Genomic DNA, 22,224 nt, shown 5'->3' with positions numbered 1-22,224 from the left:
AATAATAATAATTTAATAAAATGTTAGTTTTATAATGAAATAAATTAATATGGTGGCACAATTGTATTTTTGTCTACAAAACTAATTTCAAACATTTAAGCATACACTTTCAGATCAAAAGATTTTTAAGATCATGAGAAACATTTCAGTCAAGTGTTTCAAAACTTTTGACCGGTAGTGTAATATATATATGTGTGTGTGTGTGTGTGTGTGTGTGTGTGTGTGTGTGTGTATGTCCAGATCTATTCGTTTATTAAAAACTTTAATACTGCAATTCAAACAGACAGTAAATTGAACACACATTTTTTAAGATGAACATGTTTTCAGTTTCTGATTTTGATATTTATGTGGGGCTTAAAGTAAAAAACATTTTACAGTGGTTTAACCACCCTGAGATCATAACACAGGTGGAAACCCAAAGGAGGAAACCCCCTGTAGACCCTTATGACCATGTGTCAATAATATGACTGCATAACAAATCATTTTAAAAGCATTTTAAAAGATTAAATGGAATAACGCATAGAAAACTACTGTAAATGATATTCATGATTAAGCATAAAGCCCACTAAATTTTGTCATTTATATAAATTATGTCATTCTGCTTAAGTTTTTTTTCTTTCTTTTTTTTCTTGTTTTAGGGATGTTGCCATTTTTACAGGAAAATAAGACAGTAATTCTGTTTTGCAGTGTTTAAGATAAGATGATAGATTCAGAAACAAATTTAGTCCGGTATAACCCATGCCTGGTCACACACCAGATTTTTAAGTAATAGATGAAATGTTAAGGAATAAAATATTCTAACTGTCAAAACTCATCAAAACATCCCAGAATGAGTCAAAACTACCTATGAATAATACAGAAATGACAATGGTGAGGTGAGATTTTTGAGGCTTATCTGAAATTTCAAGGACATAAATGGTTTTATTGATAAAATATTTGTAAATGTATAAAAATAACACCAATTATGAAATAATTTGACCCCCCTCTAAAATCATGGAATTCTTAAAATTACCCTTCACCTTGAAAAATATGTTTGATTTATTTATTTATTTTTTTAATCCTATAATGATTAATCCTATAATGCTGTGTGTATCAAATATGATACACAGTGTTTGACGGCTCCTGTTTCACTCTCTTTATGTTGGGATAAATGACAGCTTATTTTAATAAAGTAAAAGTGACAGTATTTATAATTAGCATTTGCTCAGTAACTTACAGTATGCTTGATTATTTTTTGATATTATTTTATTGAAAAAGCATGTTGAAATTATATGTATCAAATATGATACAACAGGCTTTTGAGGTATATCTCTCAATCACCATTCCATTCCATTCATGCCCACTATAAAAAATAATTGTAAAAAAAATCACAGAGCTTTGAAAATTCTGACATATACTTTTTATAAGATTTATTTAAAGTGTGAACTAATATTTCTGTGTATTTTCATATGTGCAGCCTGCTCCGCCATTATAAAGATCTCGTTATTTTACATCACAAGCTATGATGTCATCTTACCAGATGTTCCTGAGACCTAGGGAAAAAAGTTTTACAATTTCCCTTTTTTAAATGTTAATATAGTGTTTGGTGCATAAAATACATATGATAAAAATTGTTTATTGAAAAAATTATATTTGATTCATATTGTATTTGATGTGCTAAAATGTTCTGATACATTTCAATGCATTGTTTATAGACCAAGGAGAGGAAATTATCATGGCGAAACTCTCAAACATTTGGTATGTCTGAAAAGCCAAGGGAGTCCTCTGATAATACCCCAAGATTTACCACTGTAGCATTTATGGGCTAACAAAAACGTAAGTAAAAAATCTCCTATACAAAAATGATTTGCTGGGCCTCAGGAAGATAATGACCTTTAAAGCCTAATGTACCAAATATGATACATAAACAAACAAACAAACAAACAAACAACAACAACAAAAAAAACTTTTTTTAATGATTTTTTTAAAATAGTTTGTCTAATGACACTAAAAACAGTTGAATTAAAAAAATTATAATTTTATGAAAATTCTTTCATATGTCAGGCTTTACAGGGATAAGATACTGTATGTACGTCATCATTTTTGAAAAAAAGTTTTCAAACATTGACCCGATTTTATTGATTTTTTATAAATGTAGAAATATTTTACGTACATATACTTACATGTATTCAAAGTGTAAAGAAAATATGGTATACTTTTTTAAAATGTGTCATACTTTGTGGAACTTTGTGGTTACATCACTTGACATTTTTAATATAACATCAAAAGTTTTGTTGAAAATGGTATAAAACACTGTATGAAACCAACATGAATACAAAGATTGCATTTAAGAACTAAAAAAAAAAAAATTTTATACTAGATTTTAAGAAATGCTTCAGCAGTGTTCACTTATTCAGAGAATAGAAGATCCCATTAGATTTTAACTTACCTTACAGACCAGGCAAAAGGCATTCGATACTTTCCAAGTTTGCTACAGAACTGCTTATTGGATTTCAACATCTTTTGGACAGTCTAGAAAAAGCAGATAAAATAAAATATAAGAATATATATTGAAGGATTCAATATGTTTAAATTAATCACCATTTTGTTGTAAATGTGATCGCCCTCTTCATGGAAATCAGATTAATGATCATGTTTGTAATAATTCTCAATGTCTCACTCCTGATAACCATTTTATAATTTATGGCCATTATTAAAAGAAATCCTCAACATGGTAACCCAGAAGTCCCTTTATTTTCTCAATAGAGCTGCAGCTCTCAGAAACACTGTCATTGTGAAAGCACAAAGAAAGCCTGCTGTTGCCGTTACACTGCTGTTACATTTATGTCTTTGAGATACTCTAATATGACCAAATTAAATACATTATATTACATTTAATAATAATTATATAATAATATTTTTTAATGTGATACCTTGCTGGAATCAGTGTTTTTTATGTAGGGTTCTGCACCACTCGTGATATTTCCCATCAGAACCTTCTCCACTCGTGCCACCATCACAATGTCTGTGTGAGGGTTTGTAATAGAAAAAATTGCCTGCAGGACGATCAACCACATAAATCATGTAAACACACGTAAAGAGCTACATAATGTGATACTGGTGAAAAAAAGAGAAAGCAATCAAACTTTCCATACATTACTTCAGCAAACTCTTGCATTGGTACCTGTTTAGGGAAGCGTAGCCAGTTCTCCAGTTCTGTGCTCAGTTGACAGTCATCTGTTTTCTTCTCTGCCGGAGAGCTGAGTCCATTCTCCTGTGGAACACCATTACCTCCAGCCATCCCTTGACCTCTGGGATTACCCGAGCTGTTAAGCATCTGCCGCACGACCTCGTGGTTTAAATCCAAATGAAAGTCAGCGGAAACCTTCCTGCCCTCACGAATGTCCAGCAGAGCGACTGACACAAAAAAAGGCTCAATCTGAAAAAAGACGGTGGGCAGCAATTACATACACAGAAATAGCAGGGCAGTCTCATGATGAAGACGTCAACATAGCGACTTTTTGCCTGCATCATCAAAACATTGTAATTTCATTCTCACCTTAGTCCAGAGGATTCCGTTACAGGCTCGGCAATCTTCATATTTATTGTGTGTATTTTATTACACTTATAAATACATTGGTTTAGTTACATTACACCATCATATTGACATTTAAGATCCCCTAAACCTAACCCTACCCCAACCCTAAACCTAACCATGTATTAACAATATAAAACATGTAACAAGTAGGATCATTTAGTCACAATAATTTTAGTTACACTACACTATAATGTAGATGTTAATTAACACCTAACCCAACACCTATGCTTAAACCCTACAAGTTCTCTGTGAAAGCAGTGAAATCTCATTCAAAGATACATTCACAAGACATGCAGTTCGGGATCTGACTATTACTTTTACAGTGGATGGGAACATTGATCATTAAATACACTTCACACAGTGTCAGAAGATCCAGAATACCGCGCATTAATAGAGGATCACTTTTTTTTTTTTTAACTATTTTATGGTGATTTTCTCATTACTTGAGCCACGGCACGGACATTCAGAAAATTCCACAGACATTCAGAAAACTCCCTTTGTGTCCCACAGTAAACAATTTTTTTTATTTATAAAACAAAATTAAATGATAAAGCAATTGGTAAATGATTACATAATTTTAAATTCATTTCAAAATGTAGCCTTGGGCAAAGTCCCTCTGATGCAAGTATTGAAGGCATCAGAGTGAAATTTAAAATACAGAACAAGGGGGACATTTTTGGGGTGCAGGCAATGTACCAAGGGTGACTTATGGGTGCTGCAGGCAAAAAGTTGCTATAATGACGTATTGTTATGAGAGTGTGTTGCATTTACACATAATTAGAGTAATCATGGCACAACAACAATTACATGAAATGTATATATATATATATATATATATATATATATATATATATATATATATATATATATATATATATATATTATATTTATTTATTTTTTTTTTTTTTTACAGAAACGGTAGGTGTGTTTAACGTGATCTCTTTAGTATTCATTGGTGTTCTTGTGTAAAGCAGGGCTCTAACACACATACTGTATGCTTGTGTTCATTGGGATAGACACTGAAACATACATATTGATAGCATCTAAATGTAAACCCTTTTTATGTATGAACAACATTAGAGACATGCAGATCTTTATGAATCCTTTGAGGTTCACGGAGTATTGAATTCATAGAATTCATACAGTATGTTCATTTTATTGCATTTTTAATAAATGAGATAAAATTATATATGTTTCACACCTTCAGATTTATTTAACGCTCGGGTCTTTAGGGACCCGGAAACTCATTCCACCCCCTTTAGCTCTTCCATTTTTTGCTGTTACGCCCCCATCACGCCCACATTCCTCAACCTTCTTTTTAATAAATATTTTAAAAAATATTTTAAAAATGCCATAATTGCAAAAATTATACAAATATTAGAATTTTTTTAATAGCTTGATTACCACAATAAGTGTATAGGGTCGTTAGTGACCTGAGATATGTAATAGCATCACAATATACTTGACCTTCCATAAATCCATATCAATTTATTTGTTTATTACAAGATAAAGAGTACTATATTCATACAAATCACTATTATAGCATGTAGATTTTCTGCGCAACGATGGTGAACTATAAGTATCCCATGTGGGTGTAAACATCATCTGTTTGATAGATGAAAAATAAACATCAAAACAAAACATTAAAATAGAAATTATTGACATGACATGAGATTTAGCCTATATGTCACTAAAGTTCTACATGCTGTATGTTATGTACTGTAAAGGGTTTACATGTAAGATGTTGACAATATGTTGATATTGTATGTTTCAGTGTCTACCCAGTGTACAAAATTTTATGTGTACACTTTATGTAGAAATGAATACGAATGAGGTCACCATGAAGTGTCAGATAGAGGATATGACATCATACATTAGTGACAGGCTCAGTGTCAGTCTCGTTCACACAGCCCTGCAGTGTAAGGTTCAGTGAGCGACAGCAGATCATCAGTCTCCTCCCCAGCTTCTCCTCAAATGGCCGGACAAAAGCAGATTCGCCAAACTCCATTCTCAAACTCCTCAAAACCTTCAACACATAGCATCCTTCAGTCAGACCAGAGAATCACTTAAAGGTGAACTGTGTCATTTCTGCACCATTACCATCACCAAACAGAAAAAAATTAAAACAAATATCTTATATAGCCAATTTTCGTAGTTTCAGTGTAGGCAAAGTTACTGCATTTTGCCTTAGTAGGGCAGTATAGTTGTCTCTGCATATAAAGATGGCAGTATTTTAACATAAAAACTTTTAACTTTTTCACTGTAATGAAATTCCCTTTCCAAAAACCCCAACATATGTGATGCATTCATAAAAAAGAAAGCATTACAGACTCATGCAGGTGTGAGTCACTCAGGATAAATATATGAGTGCTGTTACAGCATTTTCCACACCTGTAAATGACACACTGTGGGTCATGTGAAGACAAACCGTGTAAAGATCAGTGACTCAGTCCATGTGTACATATAGAAATATGGGGACTTTTTTACCAGCTGACGTGCAGGTGAGATCACACTCTTTCTGCTTATAGTTTCATCACATGTGTATGTGATATTAGTTATAATATGACAAGAGACGTACAGGAATATCAGGGTCCAGGGAGAACAGGTTAAGTCTTCCTTCTCTTCTGGCAGCTCTCGCCCCCTCTTCAGTTTCAGAAATATACTGAATTAAAAATGATAGAATTTTTTTTTTATTAATATTTAACACACAATTTATTACTAATTTATAATACATGTATTTTTTTTACTTTTTTATTTTTATTTTTTACAATTCTCTAAACAATGAGAGAGAAACTTATTCAAGATATCCCTGTACACTTCTGTATAGGGAAACACAGGGCTTGTTTATGGAGTAAGTTTTCATATAGGTAACCTACCATTAAAAGCCTATTCTAGACTTATTAGCAAAATGTAAACAATAAAACAATCATGAAACAAAGTTCATTAAACAACAAACATAATTTTTATTTTTTTTTAACAAAGGCATTTTTGCAATTGGATTTTGGATTTAAAAGCCAACATACTGAGATATAGCCATTTTGACACTTGCTTCAGTCTCCCCTATCTAATTTTTTATAAAGAGACATTAACTCCACCCCCCCCCCTCCCCACCCACACACACGCACAGGAAGAAATGATTGTGTGTTCAGGATGTAACAATATGTTTTAGTGCAGTTACCCTTGCTAGGTCAGGGTGGATTCCATTTTCAGTTGCTTCCTCATTTTCAGGGACAGGAACATGATTCGAAGACAAATCAATGATATCTAACAAATATAACAAAGAAAAATTGTAGTTACAAAAAAAAAAAAAAAAAAAAAAAAAAATTAAGCACAAATGTGTAAAGGTTTACTAAATCTAATAAAGCAATCAAATCCTGTCAAGTACACTGAATAAAACTGAGCCGACAAAGAAACATGTAATGTTATCGTTCATGCAAGGTTAATCAACAAAAAATACTACTACTTTTTTTGAAAAATACTACATTTCAGGAATAGTCTTAGCTGAAGAAAAACCTAGTTTACATGTACATTGATGCATTTGGAAAAAGTTATAACACTTTACATTTGTTACCTTTGTTAAGGTTTTATAAAGGGGTTTATTAATGACTGAACAAATTGCATTATTTACAAATGCATTATAAAATATTGATATGCGGTTATAACAAATTGCATAAAAAGGGTGAGTTTCATGCAAGACCTGCCAAATAGTGAGCCATTTTACCTTACATGTTATAAATGCTTAACTTAGGAGGCCTGGGTATCTCAGCGAGTATTGACGCTGACTACCACCCCTGGAGTTGCGAGTTCAAATCCAGGGTGTGCTGACTGACTCCAGCCAGGTCTCCTAAGCAACCAAATTGGCCCGGTTGCTAGGGAGAGAAGAGTCACATGGGGTAACCTCCTCGTGGTCACGATTAGTGGTTCTCGCTCTCAAAGGGGCGCGTGGTAAGTTGTGCATGGATTGCGGAGAGTAGCATGAGCCTCCACATGCTGTGAGTCTCCGCGGTGTTATGCACAGCGAGCCACGTGATAAGATGCTAGGACTGACTGTCTCAGAAGCGGTGGCAACTGAGACTTGTCCTCCGCCACCCGGATTGAGGTGAGTAACCGCGCCACCACGAGGACCTAGTAAGTAGTGGGAATTGGGCATGCCAAATTGGGAAGAAAAGGGGATAAAATTAGAAATAAAATAAAATAAATAATAATAATAATAATAAATAAATAAATAAATAAATGCTTAACTTATGAAAATGTAACTTAATGTAAAGTGAACACATATGAAGAATTTATAAAGGAGTTCCCAACATTAGAAACCTATGTAAATAAAGTTCAGTATGGTTTAATGGTCATCAAGCTTTATTATCTGATATGCAGTATGCTGTGAATAAGCATAAAGGCCTAAACTGTGTTTTTGCAGAGGACTTTAGGAAACTGAGAATAGTTGGGACATCACTAAAAACACATAGCGGACTGTAGCAAAATGACATAATCCCTCCTTTTAATCACACTATAATAATCTATTTTTGCTGCATTACATAATTCCTCAAGTAGGGCATTTTATGATTTCATTTCATACAACTATCAATAAGTGTTTTTAATAAGCATTTACAACATGCAAGTTAAAATGCTCACTATTTGGCAAATATTGCTTAAAAGTAGCCATTTTTATTTATGTTGTTATAGCTGCATATCAATGATTTATAATGCATCTGTAAATGACTTATTGGTCAATAATGGGCTCCCTTATAAACCCATAACAAAGGGAATATTAATGTAGCCTAAAAAGCTTTTATTTAAAGAATCTGACAGTGCATTCAAAATATAAATGTATATTAACAGTATGTGTGTTCCCTGGGAATCCATGCATCGCTTTGCCTTTCCTCTTGCCTTTGCTTGGCCTTTGCTAATTCCATGCTCTACCAGTTCAGCTAGAGCTCAACTGGAAGAAGAAGATCCATCCAAAAGGAGTGTTAAGTCTTGAGAATAACAAATTACTAAGCAATAGCAACCAGTATTTAAAAACGTGCTGTCTAAGAACCATTTATCCTTGACACTCTCAGACTCTATTAAACTAGAAATTCACATAAACAGGGAGGCTATGAAGAGTCAATTAAAAGTCTAATTGACTTCTAATGAAGGGCATGATGCAGTTGATGATGCAGTTGGCATGGCTCATGATGACGTTATTTTTTTCTAAAGGTGATTAATTTTTTATTTGATAAAATCTTAAAAATATTGTAGGCCTATCTAAGTCTTTGGCTTTTGTTCAATACATTTAAAAGATTTTGGTCTTTCTTTGAGGTAAATTATGTACAACATGAGGATTCATGTCTCTAAAATATCATTATTGCATACTTTATTATGTTTTTTAATCACTCACCATGTTTACTGTCGCTCAAGTCCATACTCTTGCGGTCCAGTACTGGGCCCTCTGGAGGGCTAATCTGGAGGATGCGTGTTAGAGTGTTGATCCAGTCATCCATGTCCTGCTCATTCTCAGCAGCCAGGACAAAATACGTCACCTCATTCATTTTCAACTCAAAGGCATGTTTCCTTAGACGGCTATTCTGTATGAATCACAAATAGATCCAAAAATACAATCACAAGTGTTAGTTGTTACTTATTTCATTGAGGGATTTTGTCTTCTGAGAATGTGTAGTGAACTGCTTTTAGAACTGTTTATGTACCAACCTGAACTACCCCTGTGCATGAGTCCAGAAAAATGCAGCCTTTGGGTTCCTTTGAGATTTTCTCATCTTTGTAGAAGTTCATGATATAAGAGTTGTCAGTTAGCTGTGTCAACTGAAAATATCTCCTCTTAAAGGACTGTAAAAGCACAACAAACAAACAACAAATAAAAAACAGGCATGTAGAAGATTGTTCCTTATAGTTCTTTTTCAAGATATGACTGCATTGGAGTTGAAGGGAAATAGCAGATGAACTCACAACAGAGAGTTTACATTTCAAGAACAAGTGATTTAACATTTTGTGATATAATGGAAGCATTAGTTAACTGAGTGAAATGAAGTATGACTTTATTCAGTAACACTTTATAATAACTACATGGTATAAAGTATTTGTAAAGCATTAGTTTATATTCAATTGATCATTCATAAACTATTGTTCCTACATTAATAAGCTACATACAAATAGTTTGTTATTTGTTTATATTCACTGTAGCAAATGATGTATTATTGTTTAATAAGATCATTTATAGGCAGTTTGATGATGTTTTGTAACATGAAAAAGGCATTAATTCATAGTAAATAAAGAAATTATCTATGTAATTAATTGGAATTACATTTAAACGTAATTAATGTATTTGTTACTGTTTTAGTAACACTTACTATTAAAGAAATGATTACTTAATATATAGGTCATAATAAAACATTGACTAATTGCTAACTAAGCATTTTGCATGACCTAATCTAAAGTGAGAACTGTATATGTCTAATTATACATTTATTAATGATCCATTAATCCATTACCATAAACTTGGCCCTGAAATAACCATCTCCACAGCATCTCAATCACAAAGGCTCAAAACAGACACTAAAGCTTAAAAAAACAAAAAAAAAAATAGACAACACAAAAGTACAGGAATAATAGTGAGAGAGGAAAATCCACAATTTATTAAAAGAGATCCTCTTATTGCTCAAACGCCACTTTAGCATTTTCCATCCTATTAAGCTTTATGAGCAGACTTGTTCTCATTATTGCCAATTAAAACTACTGTTTAATTCATTTTCACCAGTGGACCACCTATAAATATTTCATTAAATTTAATCTGATTCCAGAAGGAATTTCCAAAAATCCCATTAAAGTCTGTGTGCGTGCTCTGGAAACAACCAGCACGTCACCACGGTCACATGACAGTGATGAAATGGCAAAAAAAAAAAAAAAAAAAAATAAAATAAATAAAAACAGAAATAGGCATGTAACATTATATTATTGACTTTAAATGATATTTTGCCAACATTCAGTGCCTATTAAACTTCATTAGTGAAAATGTCCTTACTATGCTGTGTACAAGCGATGTTGTCACGCCGTACATGTTACTTTTCTCAGCACTGGCCCGGATGGAACATTATAAGTAGTTTGTGGTTACTGAATAGGGCATTTTATGTAATAATTTTCCAAAGATTGCAGGGGCGGATTTGTATCTCAGGTACCAATCCTTGTAGTAAAAAGATACAAGCACAGTATTTAATGTACAAATGTCTGCAGTATGACAAAAACGTCCTAAGATTTGAATGCTGATCAACGAAGAATTCAGCTTTCAGGATTCAGTCCGGGAGGTGCCCCTTTCGGGAACATTTGTCTCTCACAGAAAACAATTATAGCCAAAGTTTCAATGAGCAAAATTAGATATTCAATACATCAACAACTTTTATTACTTCAAAGAAAATGCAAATGTTACCCGATGAAATATTTTCTTTCCTTATTCTGCTTTGTTTTCCCAAAATCTGTTTTCTATTTTATTTTTCTAAATTCCATGTTTAAAAGATTATTTAAATAAATAAATAAATAAATAAATATGACTAATCAAATTAATTCATAAAGAGTTCATCAAATTAACTATTTTATCAAATAAAGTGCTTCAATAACATCTTTACAGCTGAATCTAAAACAGTTATTTTTTGTCAAATAATGTGAGCATAACAGAGAATCACTGTATAAATTAAAATCTTACAGTACATTCACTACAACAGCACACTTGATTGTGAAATTTTCTAAAATATAATTATTCTTGATATAATAGTAATAATAATTATATTTATTATAATAATAATAATAACGCCTTCACACATCACTTTGAAGCATGCAACACAAGAGAACTGGATATTTCTTAAATGAAATTGCAGGCTGCTGTAATAATCAGACTAGTCCACATGTACAACACATTTACAAGATCAACGGAAGATTTAGTGACAACGCAGTACTGGCCAGTAAGGGCGAAACTCTCACACTGGCCCCAGGTCAGCTGGACATACTTAGTGTTGAACCATGTAAGTAAATGTTTAATTAGGCATATATAGTTCTCATTTTAGATTAGGTCACGCAAAATGCTTAGCTAGCCATTAGTAATTGCTTTATTATGACCTATATTTAGTATTAATTGATTCAATAGTAAGTGTTCCATAAACATTGATATACACATTAATTAAGCAAAAATGTGTATCCAAGTCATTACATATTTAATATCTTTATTAACTATGAATTTATGCTTTCATAATGTTCTCATAAACACCACTGGTTTGCATCAACAAAAATACATCAGTTAGGTATGATTAACAAGTTGTTTACTAAGGATAAAAAAGAAATAAATGCTCAAACTGCCTATATATGAACTAATTAAACAATAATAAATAATTTGCTAAAGTGAATAGAAACAAATAACATACTATTTATATGTAGCTTATTAATTTTCTAATAATGTAGGAACAATAATTTATAAATGATCAATTAACTACAAACTAATGCTTTTCAAATACTTTATAACAATGTAGTTATTATAAAGTGTTACCCTTTATTCTAACTTTACACCACACATCTCACTGATTGTATCATTCATATATGCATAAAAACCTCAAAAATTCACTTACTGTGGTGTGAAAATATATATGCATGTATATGAGAGCATTTCCTCAGAATGTAAGTGGTAAAATTCTGAATTTGAACTTGTGAGTTTTGATCTTAGCCGAGAGCATTTTGTATGTATGTGTGCATTAAGTAAAAATGTGAGCATGTTGTGTAAGTAAGAGGTGAAGTTTAAATAATGGCCTGGACCAACAGTACTAAAGACACGACCCAATCCGGCCCGCAGTGTGATTTAAAAATAATAATAAAATTCTGTCACTTTAAAAAGTGTATCAGTATCAGAATGATATATTAACAATACTCTATTTTTAGCTACTGGAATACAGATAAAGATGCTGCTATCTCTTGCAGGGATAGGTGGAAGAATCTTTCTTTTAATTATGCATGGCATTCGGAACTTTGAATTCACTCTTTTAAGCCACAGTGTGGGTCCCAATAGTTTATCCCTAACATTGACCAAGATTCGATCCAATACTCCACTTAATTATTACTAGATATAATACATTTTTACTGTAATTCAATTTATTCTGTATTATACTGTAATTAAACAGGCCTGTAATTAAAATCAGCTGTACAGTTTCAAATTTTATTACTAACTTTGTGTTAAGGTTCACTTTAGGTGCCTTTTTAAAGCTTAACCCAATAGTGGTTATTAAAGCAGCATAAAGCTGATTCTTATAAAGGTACCTGATAAATGTGGACATCTGGAGATATAGTCAATGAGAAAGCAGTATCATGCGCTCTTACCCGAACAGTGATACTGTTGTTAACAGTGCTGTTAAAGTTTCCTTTATACAGCCAGCCGGACTTAAAGACACCAATTCCCCCTCCACCACCACTACCTCCACCTCCTCCTCCTCCTTTAGACGATGACAAAGAAGTGGTATCCTACAAAAAATACATGCTTCAAATCATCTGTTATGGAGATCTGCCTCATCAGCAAACACTATTAAGAAAAGTTTACATACAGTATATGCCAAGATAGAATCTTTTGTCTGGTTACTTACACTGCCAGTTAGAAGTTTGGACAGACTAACTCATTCTTCATATCATTACTCATGATATGAAGACTCCAATCTAATACTGACCTAAAACGAGCTGTTTTATTTGAGATGGATTGGGTCACGGACTGCAGGGGCCAGACTCACGAAAATCTTCTTAAGAAAAATAATAAAAGAAATCATTTACCCAAAAATGATAATTCTCTCATCATTTATTTACCCTTATGCCATCTCAAACTAGTATGACTTTCTTTCTTCTGTGGAACACAAACAAAGATTTGTTTTGATGGATTTATGATGTCTGTTCGTCCATACAATGCAATTCAAGGTACAAGGTACAGAACTTTCAAAACTTTCAATCTCCAAAAAACGACATATGGCAGCATAAATATACAGTAATCCATATGACTTAAGTGGTTTAATCCATGTGTTCTGATGCAGTACGATTGATTTTGGGTAAGAAAAAGGCAGAAATGTAACTCCTTTTTCACTATAAATCTATAAAAAAAATTAAAAAAAAGATTCAAAACTTAATTAAATTGAGGACAACTTTTCCATGCAATTACATTTTCCAATAAAAAAAGAACTGGTTGGAACTGACTAGATCTAGTTGTACAAACATAAGTCATTTTTGTCAGACCACCTAGTTAAGATCCAATTAATTGTCTTAAGTTAATCCAACTAAATACATTACAATAACCATTAGTATATGCCAGGTGAGCTACAGTGATACTGTTGCACTGTCAGTTTGATAGCAGCTGCTTAGAGAGCTAAGCAGCACTCAAATCAAACTCCACTGGAAGTGGGAGTGAGAGTCCATCCTAAGAACAAGCACCAATCTTCACCACAATGGTAACTCCAAAAACTCCAGCCTAGCAAACAATCCTTTTAATGCCAATATAACACAACATTAAACATGAACAAATCTCCTCTTATTCTTTTCTTACTCAAAAATGCATAAAATAATACTTAGTTTCAACATTTGTTCACCCCATCCAGTCCTCTGCAAAGCATGCTGGGAAATGGAAATTCCCTGCCCAGTTTCATCAATGCTACAAAAGTATTCATGTAGTCCTAACACAAACTGATTAGGTAAACTTCAATTTTACAATTCCAGCTTATTGGAATGTAATGAAATCAAGTTAAGACAAAATGTTATAGAATTATGTTGCTTTATTTCATTTTAATTTAGCAAAAAAATCATTTTTTTTGGCTTATTAACTGGAGGCCAAAGACAATAATTTTTAGGGCATGGTTTTAAATTACGTTATTCATTTAAACCACACAATGAGGATTTGAAGACATTGCAGCATCATTTTCTGTAAAGCTGCATTGAAACAATGTGTGTTGTGAAAAGGGCTATACAAATACTTGACATTAGCAGCCTCCTTTGGCTATCACCATTGAAGCTCGATTACACTTCCTGGTGCTTAATACATGTGCAGAGCATTGTACACTCTTTGCACATATACATACACTGAACAAACACTTTGAGCATGCCTTAAGTACGAGGAAGTATAATCGAAGACTGAAGATGTCAAGATTTTTAGTGAAACATTTTGGTTTGTTTCTCGCTCAAAACCGATCATCAGCATATGGGTGAGTAAATGATGAGAGAATGATCATTTTTGTCATAACTTTATCATTACTTTTCCTTTCAGAAAGCTTTTAGGATAAATTATAAGAAGTTTGTTAGAAGGTATCTAGCTATACGTAGATGTTTACGATTTAAGAAAAAAGGTAAGAACATTCTTAAAAAAGTCTTTTCAGGAATACAAACTATTCTTAACTTTATTTTTAAGTTAGAAAATAGTAGTTAAGAAGAATTTCATTCTTTTCTTTTCTCCCCAATTTGGAATGCCCAATTCCCAATGCGCTCTATGTCCTCGTGGTGGTGTAGTGACTCGAATCAAGCCGTGTTGCGGAGGACGAATCTCAGTTGCCTCCGCGTCTGAGACCATCAATCCACGCATCTTATCACGTGGCTTGTTGAGTGCGTTACCGCGGAGACATAGCGCGTGTGGAGGCTTCACGCTATTCTCTGCGGCATCCACGCACAACTCACCACACGCCCAACCGAGAATGAGAACCACATTATAGTGACCACGAGGAGGTTACACTGTTACTCTACCCTCCCTAGCAACCGGGCCAATTTGGTTGCTTAGTAGACCTGGCTGGAGTCACTCAGCACATCCTGGATTCTAACTCATGACTCGAGGGGTGGTAGACAGCGTCTTCATTCGTTGAGCTACCCAGGCCCCAGAAGAATTTTATTCTTAAGAATGTTTCACGAATCTGGCCCCAGGTCAGAAAACTTTTGCTTTGGTTTCATGAGAGTTTAGTTTTAAGTCGTAGCATGTCCAAAGGTCAAATGTATCCAAGCCATTTGAAATATTCCTGTTAAGGCTGGGCGATATGATGATATATATTGTGGCGAAGATATAAAGTGTCAATCGATAGAGACTTTGATATACTGCGATATGTAAATATCCATGTGCATGGTGTGGGCATATCCATTAATGGGCAGGGCTTCACGTAAGAAAAACTGAGAAGTGAAGAAACAAAAGACATCTCCATAGAACACAAAGAACGGGACAACTGCCAAACAAGTCAAAAAATTAAGAGGATGCCACATCTGTAGTGTAGGTTCACAAAAGCCAACACTGAGCAGAAAATTTTTATCTGCCATAAGAATGTGTTGCGTGACGATAATCACTCATGGTAATTAAAGCAGTCTGTTTTATCACCTTAAAATGAAGCATGCAAAAGAATATTATGAAAGCCAAAAGATGCGCTCTGCATTAATTCGGTCCAAAAAACTAAACAAAAAAGTGTTTATATTTACTTGATCTTTATTCTCAGCAAGAAATTATTTTATATATATATATATATATATATATATATATATATATATATATATATATATATATATATATATATATATATATTTTCATTTGCATTACTTTCTTTGTTGCATTGATTGGAGAACATCTTGAGTTTCTTGAGGAAAGTTTATAATAATAATTTAATTGGTCAACATCAGACTGAAATGTGGCATAATGAGAAATTTAGCATTATGGTAAGGTTGATTTTAAACAATTCATATGTAGTCACAATTTATACATGTCTACAAAATTAATTTTAGGCATATAAAGCTGCACTATGGAACTTTGTGCTCTCTAGTAGAATTTGTGGTTGAAACCTAAAATGGCAAGCAGCTTGCGGAAGAACATTATGTGAGTTTTGTTTCGGCACTGCTATTCTGCGTGGATGAATCCCATGGTTTGAGGTTACCTGCTTTGCCTGTGACTCAGAGAACCTCTGACTCATGATTATGTTATTTGATTAAGCATTTATAACCGAAATATTACTTGCTTTGAGGAAGATAAACAACACTCTTATTTACATATTTTGAATTAATACATTTTACACTTAAATAGTGCTTTTCTGACACTACACTCCAAGCACTTTTACATTGAGAACAGGGGACTCTCTTCAATCACCAGAAGTTACCAGTATATTTTAACATGATTATTCAAGTGATTTATCTACTATTAACGTTTGTATTGTACTACAATCAATTTAAGTGGTGAAACTCACGAGCTAATAAGAGTTCAGTGGAAGACTTTTTATTTATTTTATATTATATTGTACAGCCTCAGTTGATAATGCAAGTAAACCGTAATACTACAATATACGTCTATGCACTGAACACAATAACACTGTAAACTAAAAACTTAAAATGAGGATTTAATAATGATGGGGATGAAATATACTTTATTACATGAAAATAATATGAAAAAATTTGCAATATAACAATTAAAATAATGCATTTCCTTAAATATTAATTTAGCAGTAAAGTTATAATAGAGAGATCAGGGACTAAAAAATAAATGTTTTTCATTTTGGTTTGTTCTGAGCAGAAATAGAATATTTTTGTTCCGGTTACAGCATTCCACAGCCTCCTTTCCAAATGGTAACCAGTTAAAACAAAATAAAAGAACAGTTCATAACATTCTTTTTAAAATGCCAGTTCCCTGTCTGTCAATCACTCGACGTTGTGTCGATGTAGTGACACTAGGGGTTCGATCTTGAAAGCCCCAATCACCTTTGCTTAAAATAGAAAAGGCCAAAAATTGGTGAGTGGAATTTGCATACCACTCTCCACCCCGGACATACGGGTATAAAAGGAGATGGCGTGCATCACTCATTCAGATTTTTTCTTTGGAGCCGAATGCTTGTGTGTTCGTCCTCTCACCTCTTGCTACGCTGCTGAATTTTTGACGGCGCATATCAGCGGTCACCCTCACACGGTCGAGTGTGGTGCTTCCCGTGGGCACTTCGGCAGCCTGAGTCTGCGGCTGCTAAAACAGTATATTCAAAAGAGTATATTTTCTCTAAAAGAGCTCGCGCAAATGCTTGGCGTCTTTTTAAAGATGTCCTTCCACGTTTGCGCTACTGGATGTGGCTGTTATCTCTCCCCTCCGGATACCCATGAAATTTGCCTCGAGCGTCTGGGGCGCCAGCACGCCGAGGCGGCTTTCGTGGAAGGGTTGTGTTCTCATTGCGAGAACATGCCCATGAGAACGTTGCGGTCGCGGCTCACTTCCTTCTTCATGAAGCAAGGAGCCACCGTGGCTGCTACCCAACCTGGTCCGTCCTGGGCTGACGCTCAGCCGGCCGGGTCGGCAAGCACCGTGGGCGATCTGGATGTGGACATAGGAGCGCTTCTGCCGGCTCAGCCCCCGTAGACCTCCCATCCCCCAGCACACTCGTTCTGTCTAGACGAGCTGTCGAGCGATGCAGGCAGTCTGCCTCAGGGTGGGTTTAATGTGTCGTTCGCGGCTCGCGACAAGGATGAGCTTTCGGTCGTTGCATCGGAGGGTGGGCTTCTGCTATCGGAAGCGGACGAATCTTCTGAGCTCCCGCCCTCGGGTGGTAGAGCACAGGATGAGGTGGACGCTGAGATGACAGCCATGCTTGCCCGGGTGGCTGCGAACATCGGGCTAACATCGGGCTGAGCGTTCGCGTGATGAGGATGATGAGAATGATGAGAATGTTGAGCGTGCTTCTCCTCGGGATGCCGGTTTCTATCTCCTTGTGTGCACACACTGGCGTCTTCGCAGGTCCAGGAGCACAACGGACAGGGTACAGGCCGAATTATATGCATTGCCAGACCCGCACCCCGGACCCCCAGCAAGACTTAGATGCGATACCAGGATTTGAGCATGTGTCGCGTCCAACGGGCTAGGAACCGGGCTGCTTTCCCCACACATTCATCATGGACCCTGGGAAGACAGGCTGCCACAGAGGCAACCGCCCCTCGTGCCCCGACCACAGAGGGGAGCACATCGCGGATGCTGGACCCCGCCCACATCCTGGACCAATTCTTTTGGACACTCCCCTTCTTACACATAGCCCAATTCACCGCGAGGGCACCAGATCCCCATTTATTTTGGACACTTATCTCCATGGACACTTTATTCCCCAATTTCAACATTTTATGTTTATTATTATTTCTAATAAATGCCTCTCAGAGGCCTGACACCACACCCGCAGTGTCTGTCTCTTGCTCACCCCACCACAGTTACATTTGTTAAAGTATTTCAGGGTCTTGTGTTACATGGATTGGAGATGTTTTGGCCACACACTCATTGAAACACCACTGAACATGGGAAGCGCCGTACTGACCTCATCCTTGTCCATATCTTCATGATCAATCTCAAATGAGTGGGAAGGCAATTTCTCAGCTTTACACAGCTTCCTGTGGGGAAAGAATTACAGACAGAGAAGAGAATTATACTGTCATTCATCATGATTAGTGGACATTGGATATGAAGAGCTATTCCCAATTCTACCAGCATCTCTCTGTCCTCCATGATGAAACTGAGTGTGCTGTTAGGTAGAATACACATTAATTTTCTTGATTCAATTTCTCCAAATCTTCTTAAATTTTCTTGTATTTCACAAACAGCCTGAAATGAAAAGTAATGGCCTGAAACTATACCTATATAGTTCACACCAAATTGCACCAGTTGTATAGCACCATACAATTAGATGTTGACACAATAGTGCTTTTGGAACTACCGGCAAAGCATAGACATTATTTAAAGTGAATATAACCTTTATTGATTGTTGAGTTTATTTAGATTTTGACTGATGGTGTGTCCATAGAAATGGAAAAAAACCTGTTTTATGACAAGTGATTACTAATGATCTACAGTATGCTGTTGATGAATGATGATCTTCTATAGCAGCCGGTGCCAGTCAAACATCACTTCAGTCTATTAAGATGGACTTCAGAGGATGAACTGATGCCAACTCCAACCATAAGACATGGGATACATCATATGCCATTGCCTGAACCTTGGATTTATGATAGACCTCACCGAAATTACCGGCCGGTTGAACTGCGATGCACCTCACTGATCTCTGCCTGCATCACCTCAGTCTAATGATGGACTACACTCTTATAATGGAATACATAGACTATCAATTAATTGCCAACAAAACCCTCATCAGCCAACTAACAAGGACAATGCATCTATGTGAACTTCTGCAGCTAATCCAGGATGGACCTCAAAGACATTAGTCATTAATCTTACAGTTCATACAAAATCTTTGTTTAGATAGAACACTGACCCTTAACACTTACTTAGTTTACTAATTTTAAACCATGACTTACACTATACATACTGTAAAAAATAATGGCATTATATTCAACATCTTATGGAGTTTTGTGTTCGCTGCCACAGTTGCCTTCGGCTTGCTCACTGGGGTTCTAAATACAATTATTATTTAATTATTTCACACAATTCACAATCGTATTTTATCAAACTACACAATGATGACTCTAAGACATTATAGATATTACAGTTTCATTTTCTGTTAATGCATGATCTTCTGTATTGTGCAGAGAAAGGCGCTATACAAATAAAAATGACTTAACTTGACTATTGATGAACTATGGCCTTATTAGCCTATATGGTAATGTTTACTTTGGAGTGTTTATATTCTATGACATTGTTGATGATTGTAAGAGTGTATTTTATGTTTCCCTTATGTGTTTGTGTGAGCTGGGAGCACAGACATTTCAAAATAAGTATTTCAGGCTTGTCGACCTCCACAAGTGATTTTTTAATTTATTTTTTCCCCAATTTGGAATGCCCAATTCCCAATGCACTCTAAATCCTCATGGTGGCATAGTGACTCGCCTCAATCCGGGTGGTGGAGGACAAATCTCAGTTGCCTCCACGTCTGAGACCGTCAAGCCGCGCATCTTATCACGTGGCTTGTTGAACACGTTTCCGCGGAGACATAGCGCGTGTGGAGGCTTCACACATCCAACTCACCATGCGCCCCACCGAGATCGAACCACATTATAGCGACCACAAGGAGGTTACCCCAGGTGACTCTACCCTTCATAGCAACAAGGTTCCAATTTGGTTGCTTAGGAGACCTGGCTGGAGTCACTCAGCACACCCTGGGATTCAAACTCGCGAACTCCAGGGGTGGTAGTCAGCATCTTTACTCGCTGAGCTACCCTTAAAGTGAATTTAATCAAATAGCAAAGTAAAACGCACCACCTTTTTTGTAATATCACAAATTTCAATTCTTGGCAAGTATTTGTTTTTAATTGTAAAAATAAACATGCAAGTAATATTAATATTAATATAAAAGTTAAGGATAAAAGTATTTTATACAATATGCTTTGGGCTTCTCCCACAATGTCTTTTAAAACCAGACCTCCATGGACACCAAGCCACCATGCGGCCTCAAGCATCTATACACCAATGAATAGCTCATTTCAGACAGATTCATAGAGATGGTATTTTCCACATCATTTGTTTTTTTTCACCCATCTCAGCATCCTTCATTCTGACAGGAACGTGCTGACAGTAGTGCTCTCTTAAACAAGAGCTCTTTGTGTGTGTGTGTGTGTGTGTGTGTGTGTGTGTGTGCCCTGGACAGTACAGACAGTATGGAAGTTTATCCAGACCACAGCACAAACACACAAAACACATTTAAACACACATTTAAACTTTTCAACCTACATTACTGACCTTTAACAATATGCCTAAACTGCTATAAATGTTACAAAACAGGCTCTAAAAACACAACAAAAGATCTGTCTCAAAGAACCCGCCCACTCACAAATCATCACGGCCGGGCCCCATTTCTGCTCATGTCCAGGCTCATAACCAGTGCTGGGTGTAATCTGTTCCCTATCTGTCACTCACTCGACGCTGTGTCGATGTAGTGACACTAGGCGTCACTCTTGGGAGCCCCAAACACCTCTGTTTTTTTTAAAAAGGCCAATGAGAATTGGCGAGTGGAATTTGCATGCCACTCCCCCTGACATACGGGTATAAAAGGAGCTGGTATGCAACCACTAATTCAGATTTTCTTTTCGGAGCCGAGCGGTTCTATTCATTGAAGCTGAATTCATCCACGAAGTTCATTCACCTCATCTGCTGGATTCTATGGCGCATTTCAGCGGCTTCTCCCCCTCTGCACCCGTGGAGTGCAGAGAATGCCCCTGGGAGCTTCGGCAGAACAACAAAAAGAGTATATTCTAAAAGAGTATAAAAGAGTTTATTTTCTTTCTAAAAGATGCCTTTCCGTTTGTATGTTATTCCTGGTTGCAGTCGTTATCTCTCCACTTCTGACGGCCACGATTGCTGTCTCATGTTTCTGGGCGCTGCCCATGCGGAGACATCGTTCATGGATGGGTCTTGTCCTCATTGCGAGAACATGACCATGGCAACGTTGCGGTTGCGGCTTGCATTCGTAAGAAAGCAAGCCACCCCAGCAGCTCCCCGCCTCAGTCCTTCTACCTACGGTTATGAGGCCATGCCAGTTAGCACTGGGGGCGATTTGGGGACCTCAATGGGACCACCTCTGCTGGGTATCCCCCCACGGACCTCCCATTCCCCAGCATGCTCACTTGCCTCGTTCGGACGCTCGGACGTGATCGCCGGCTCATCTCAGGGCGAGTTCGACCTCTTGTTCGGAGCCTGGGAAGAAGACAAGTTATTGAGCACA

The 22,224-nt window shown here is 35.9% G+C and overlaps 1 protein-coding gene across 2 annotated transcripts in view; it reads right to left on the bottom strand.

Moving 5' to 3' along the window:
• The window catches only part of dock10 (dedicator of cytokinesis 10), a 194,761-nt gene that overhangs the window by 66,531 nt on the left and 106,006 nt on the right, over nt 1–22,224 (bottom strand). For both annotated transcript variants that reach the window (XM_051679641.1, XM_051679640.1), the window contains 10 exons: nt 18,871–18,943; nt 12,926–13,066; nt 9,269–9,403; nt 8,958–9,144; nt 6,756–6,841; nt 6,156–6,239; nt 5,451–5,603; nt 3,164–3,418; nt 2,913–3,035; nt 2,429–2,511 (listed from right to left, as the gene is read on the bottom strand). In XM_051679641.1, coding sequence (XP_051535601.1) covers nt 2,429–2,511; nt 2,913–3,035; nt 3,164–3,418; nt 5,451–5,603; nt 6,156–6,239; nt 6,756–6,841; nt 8,958–9,144; nt 9,269–9,403; nt 12,926–13,066; nt 18,871–18,943 — 1,320 coding nt within the window. The remainder of the gene's footprint in view (nt 1–2,428; nt 2,512–2,912; nt 3,036–3,163; nt 3,419–5,450; nt 5,604–6,155; nt 6,240–6,755; nt 6,842–8,957; nt 9,145–9,268; nt 9,404–12,925; nt 13,067–18,870; nt 18,944–22,224) is intronic.

The sequence above is a fragment of the Myxocyprinus asiaticus genome, chromosome 39 (assembly GCF_019703515.2).
Source record: "Myxocyprinus asiaticus isolate MX2 ecotype Aquarium Trade chromosome 39, UBuf_Myxa_2, whole genome shotgun sequence".
NCBI lineage: Eukaryota > Metazoa > Chordata > Actinopteri > Cypriniformes > Catostomidae > Myxocyprinus > Myxocyprinus asiaticus.
The sequence above is the reverse complement of the archived record's forward strand: the minus strand, read 5'-3'. Positions and strand labels throughout refer to the sequence as shown.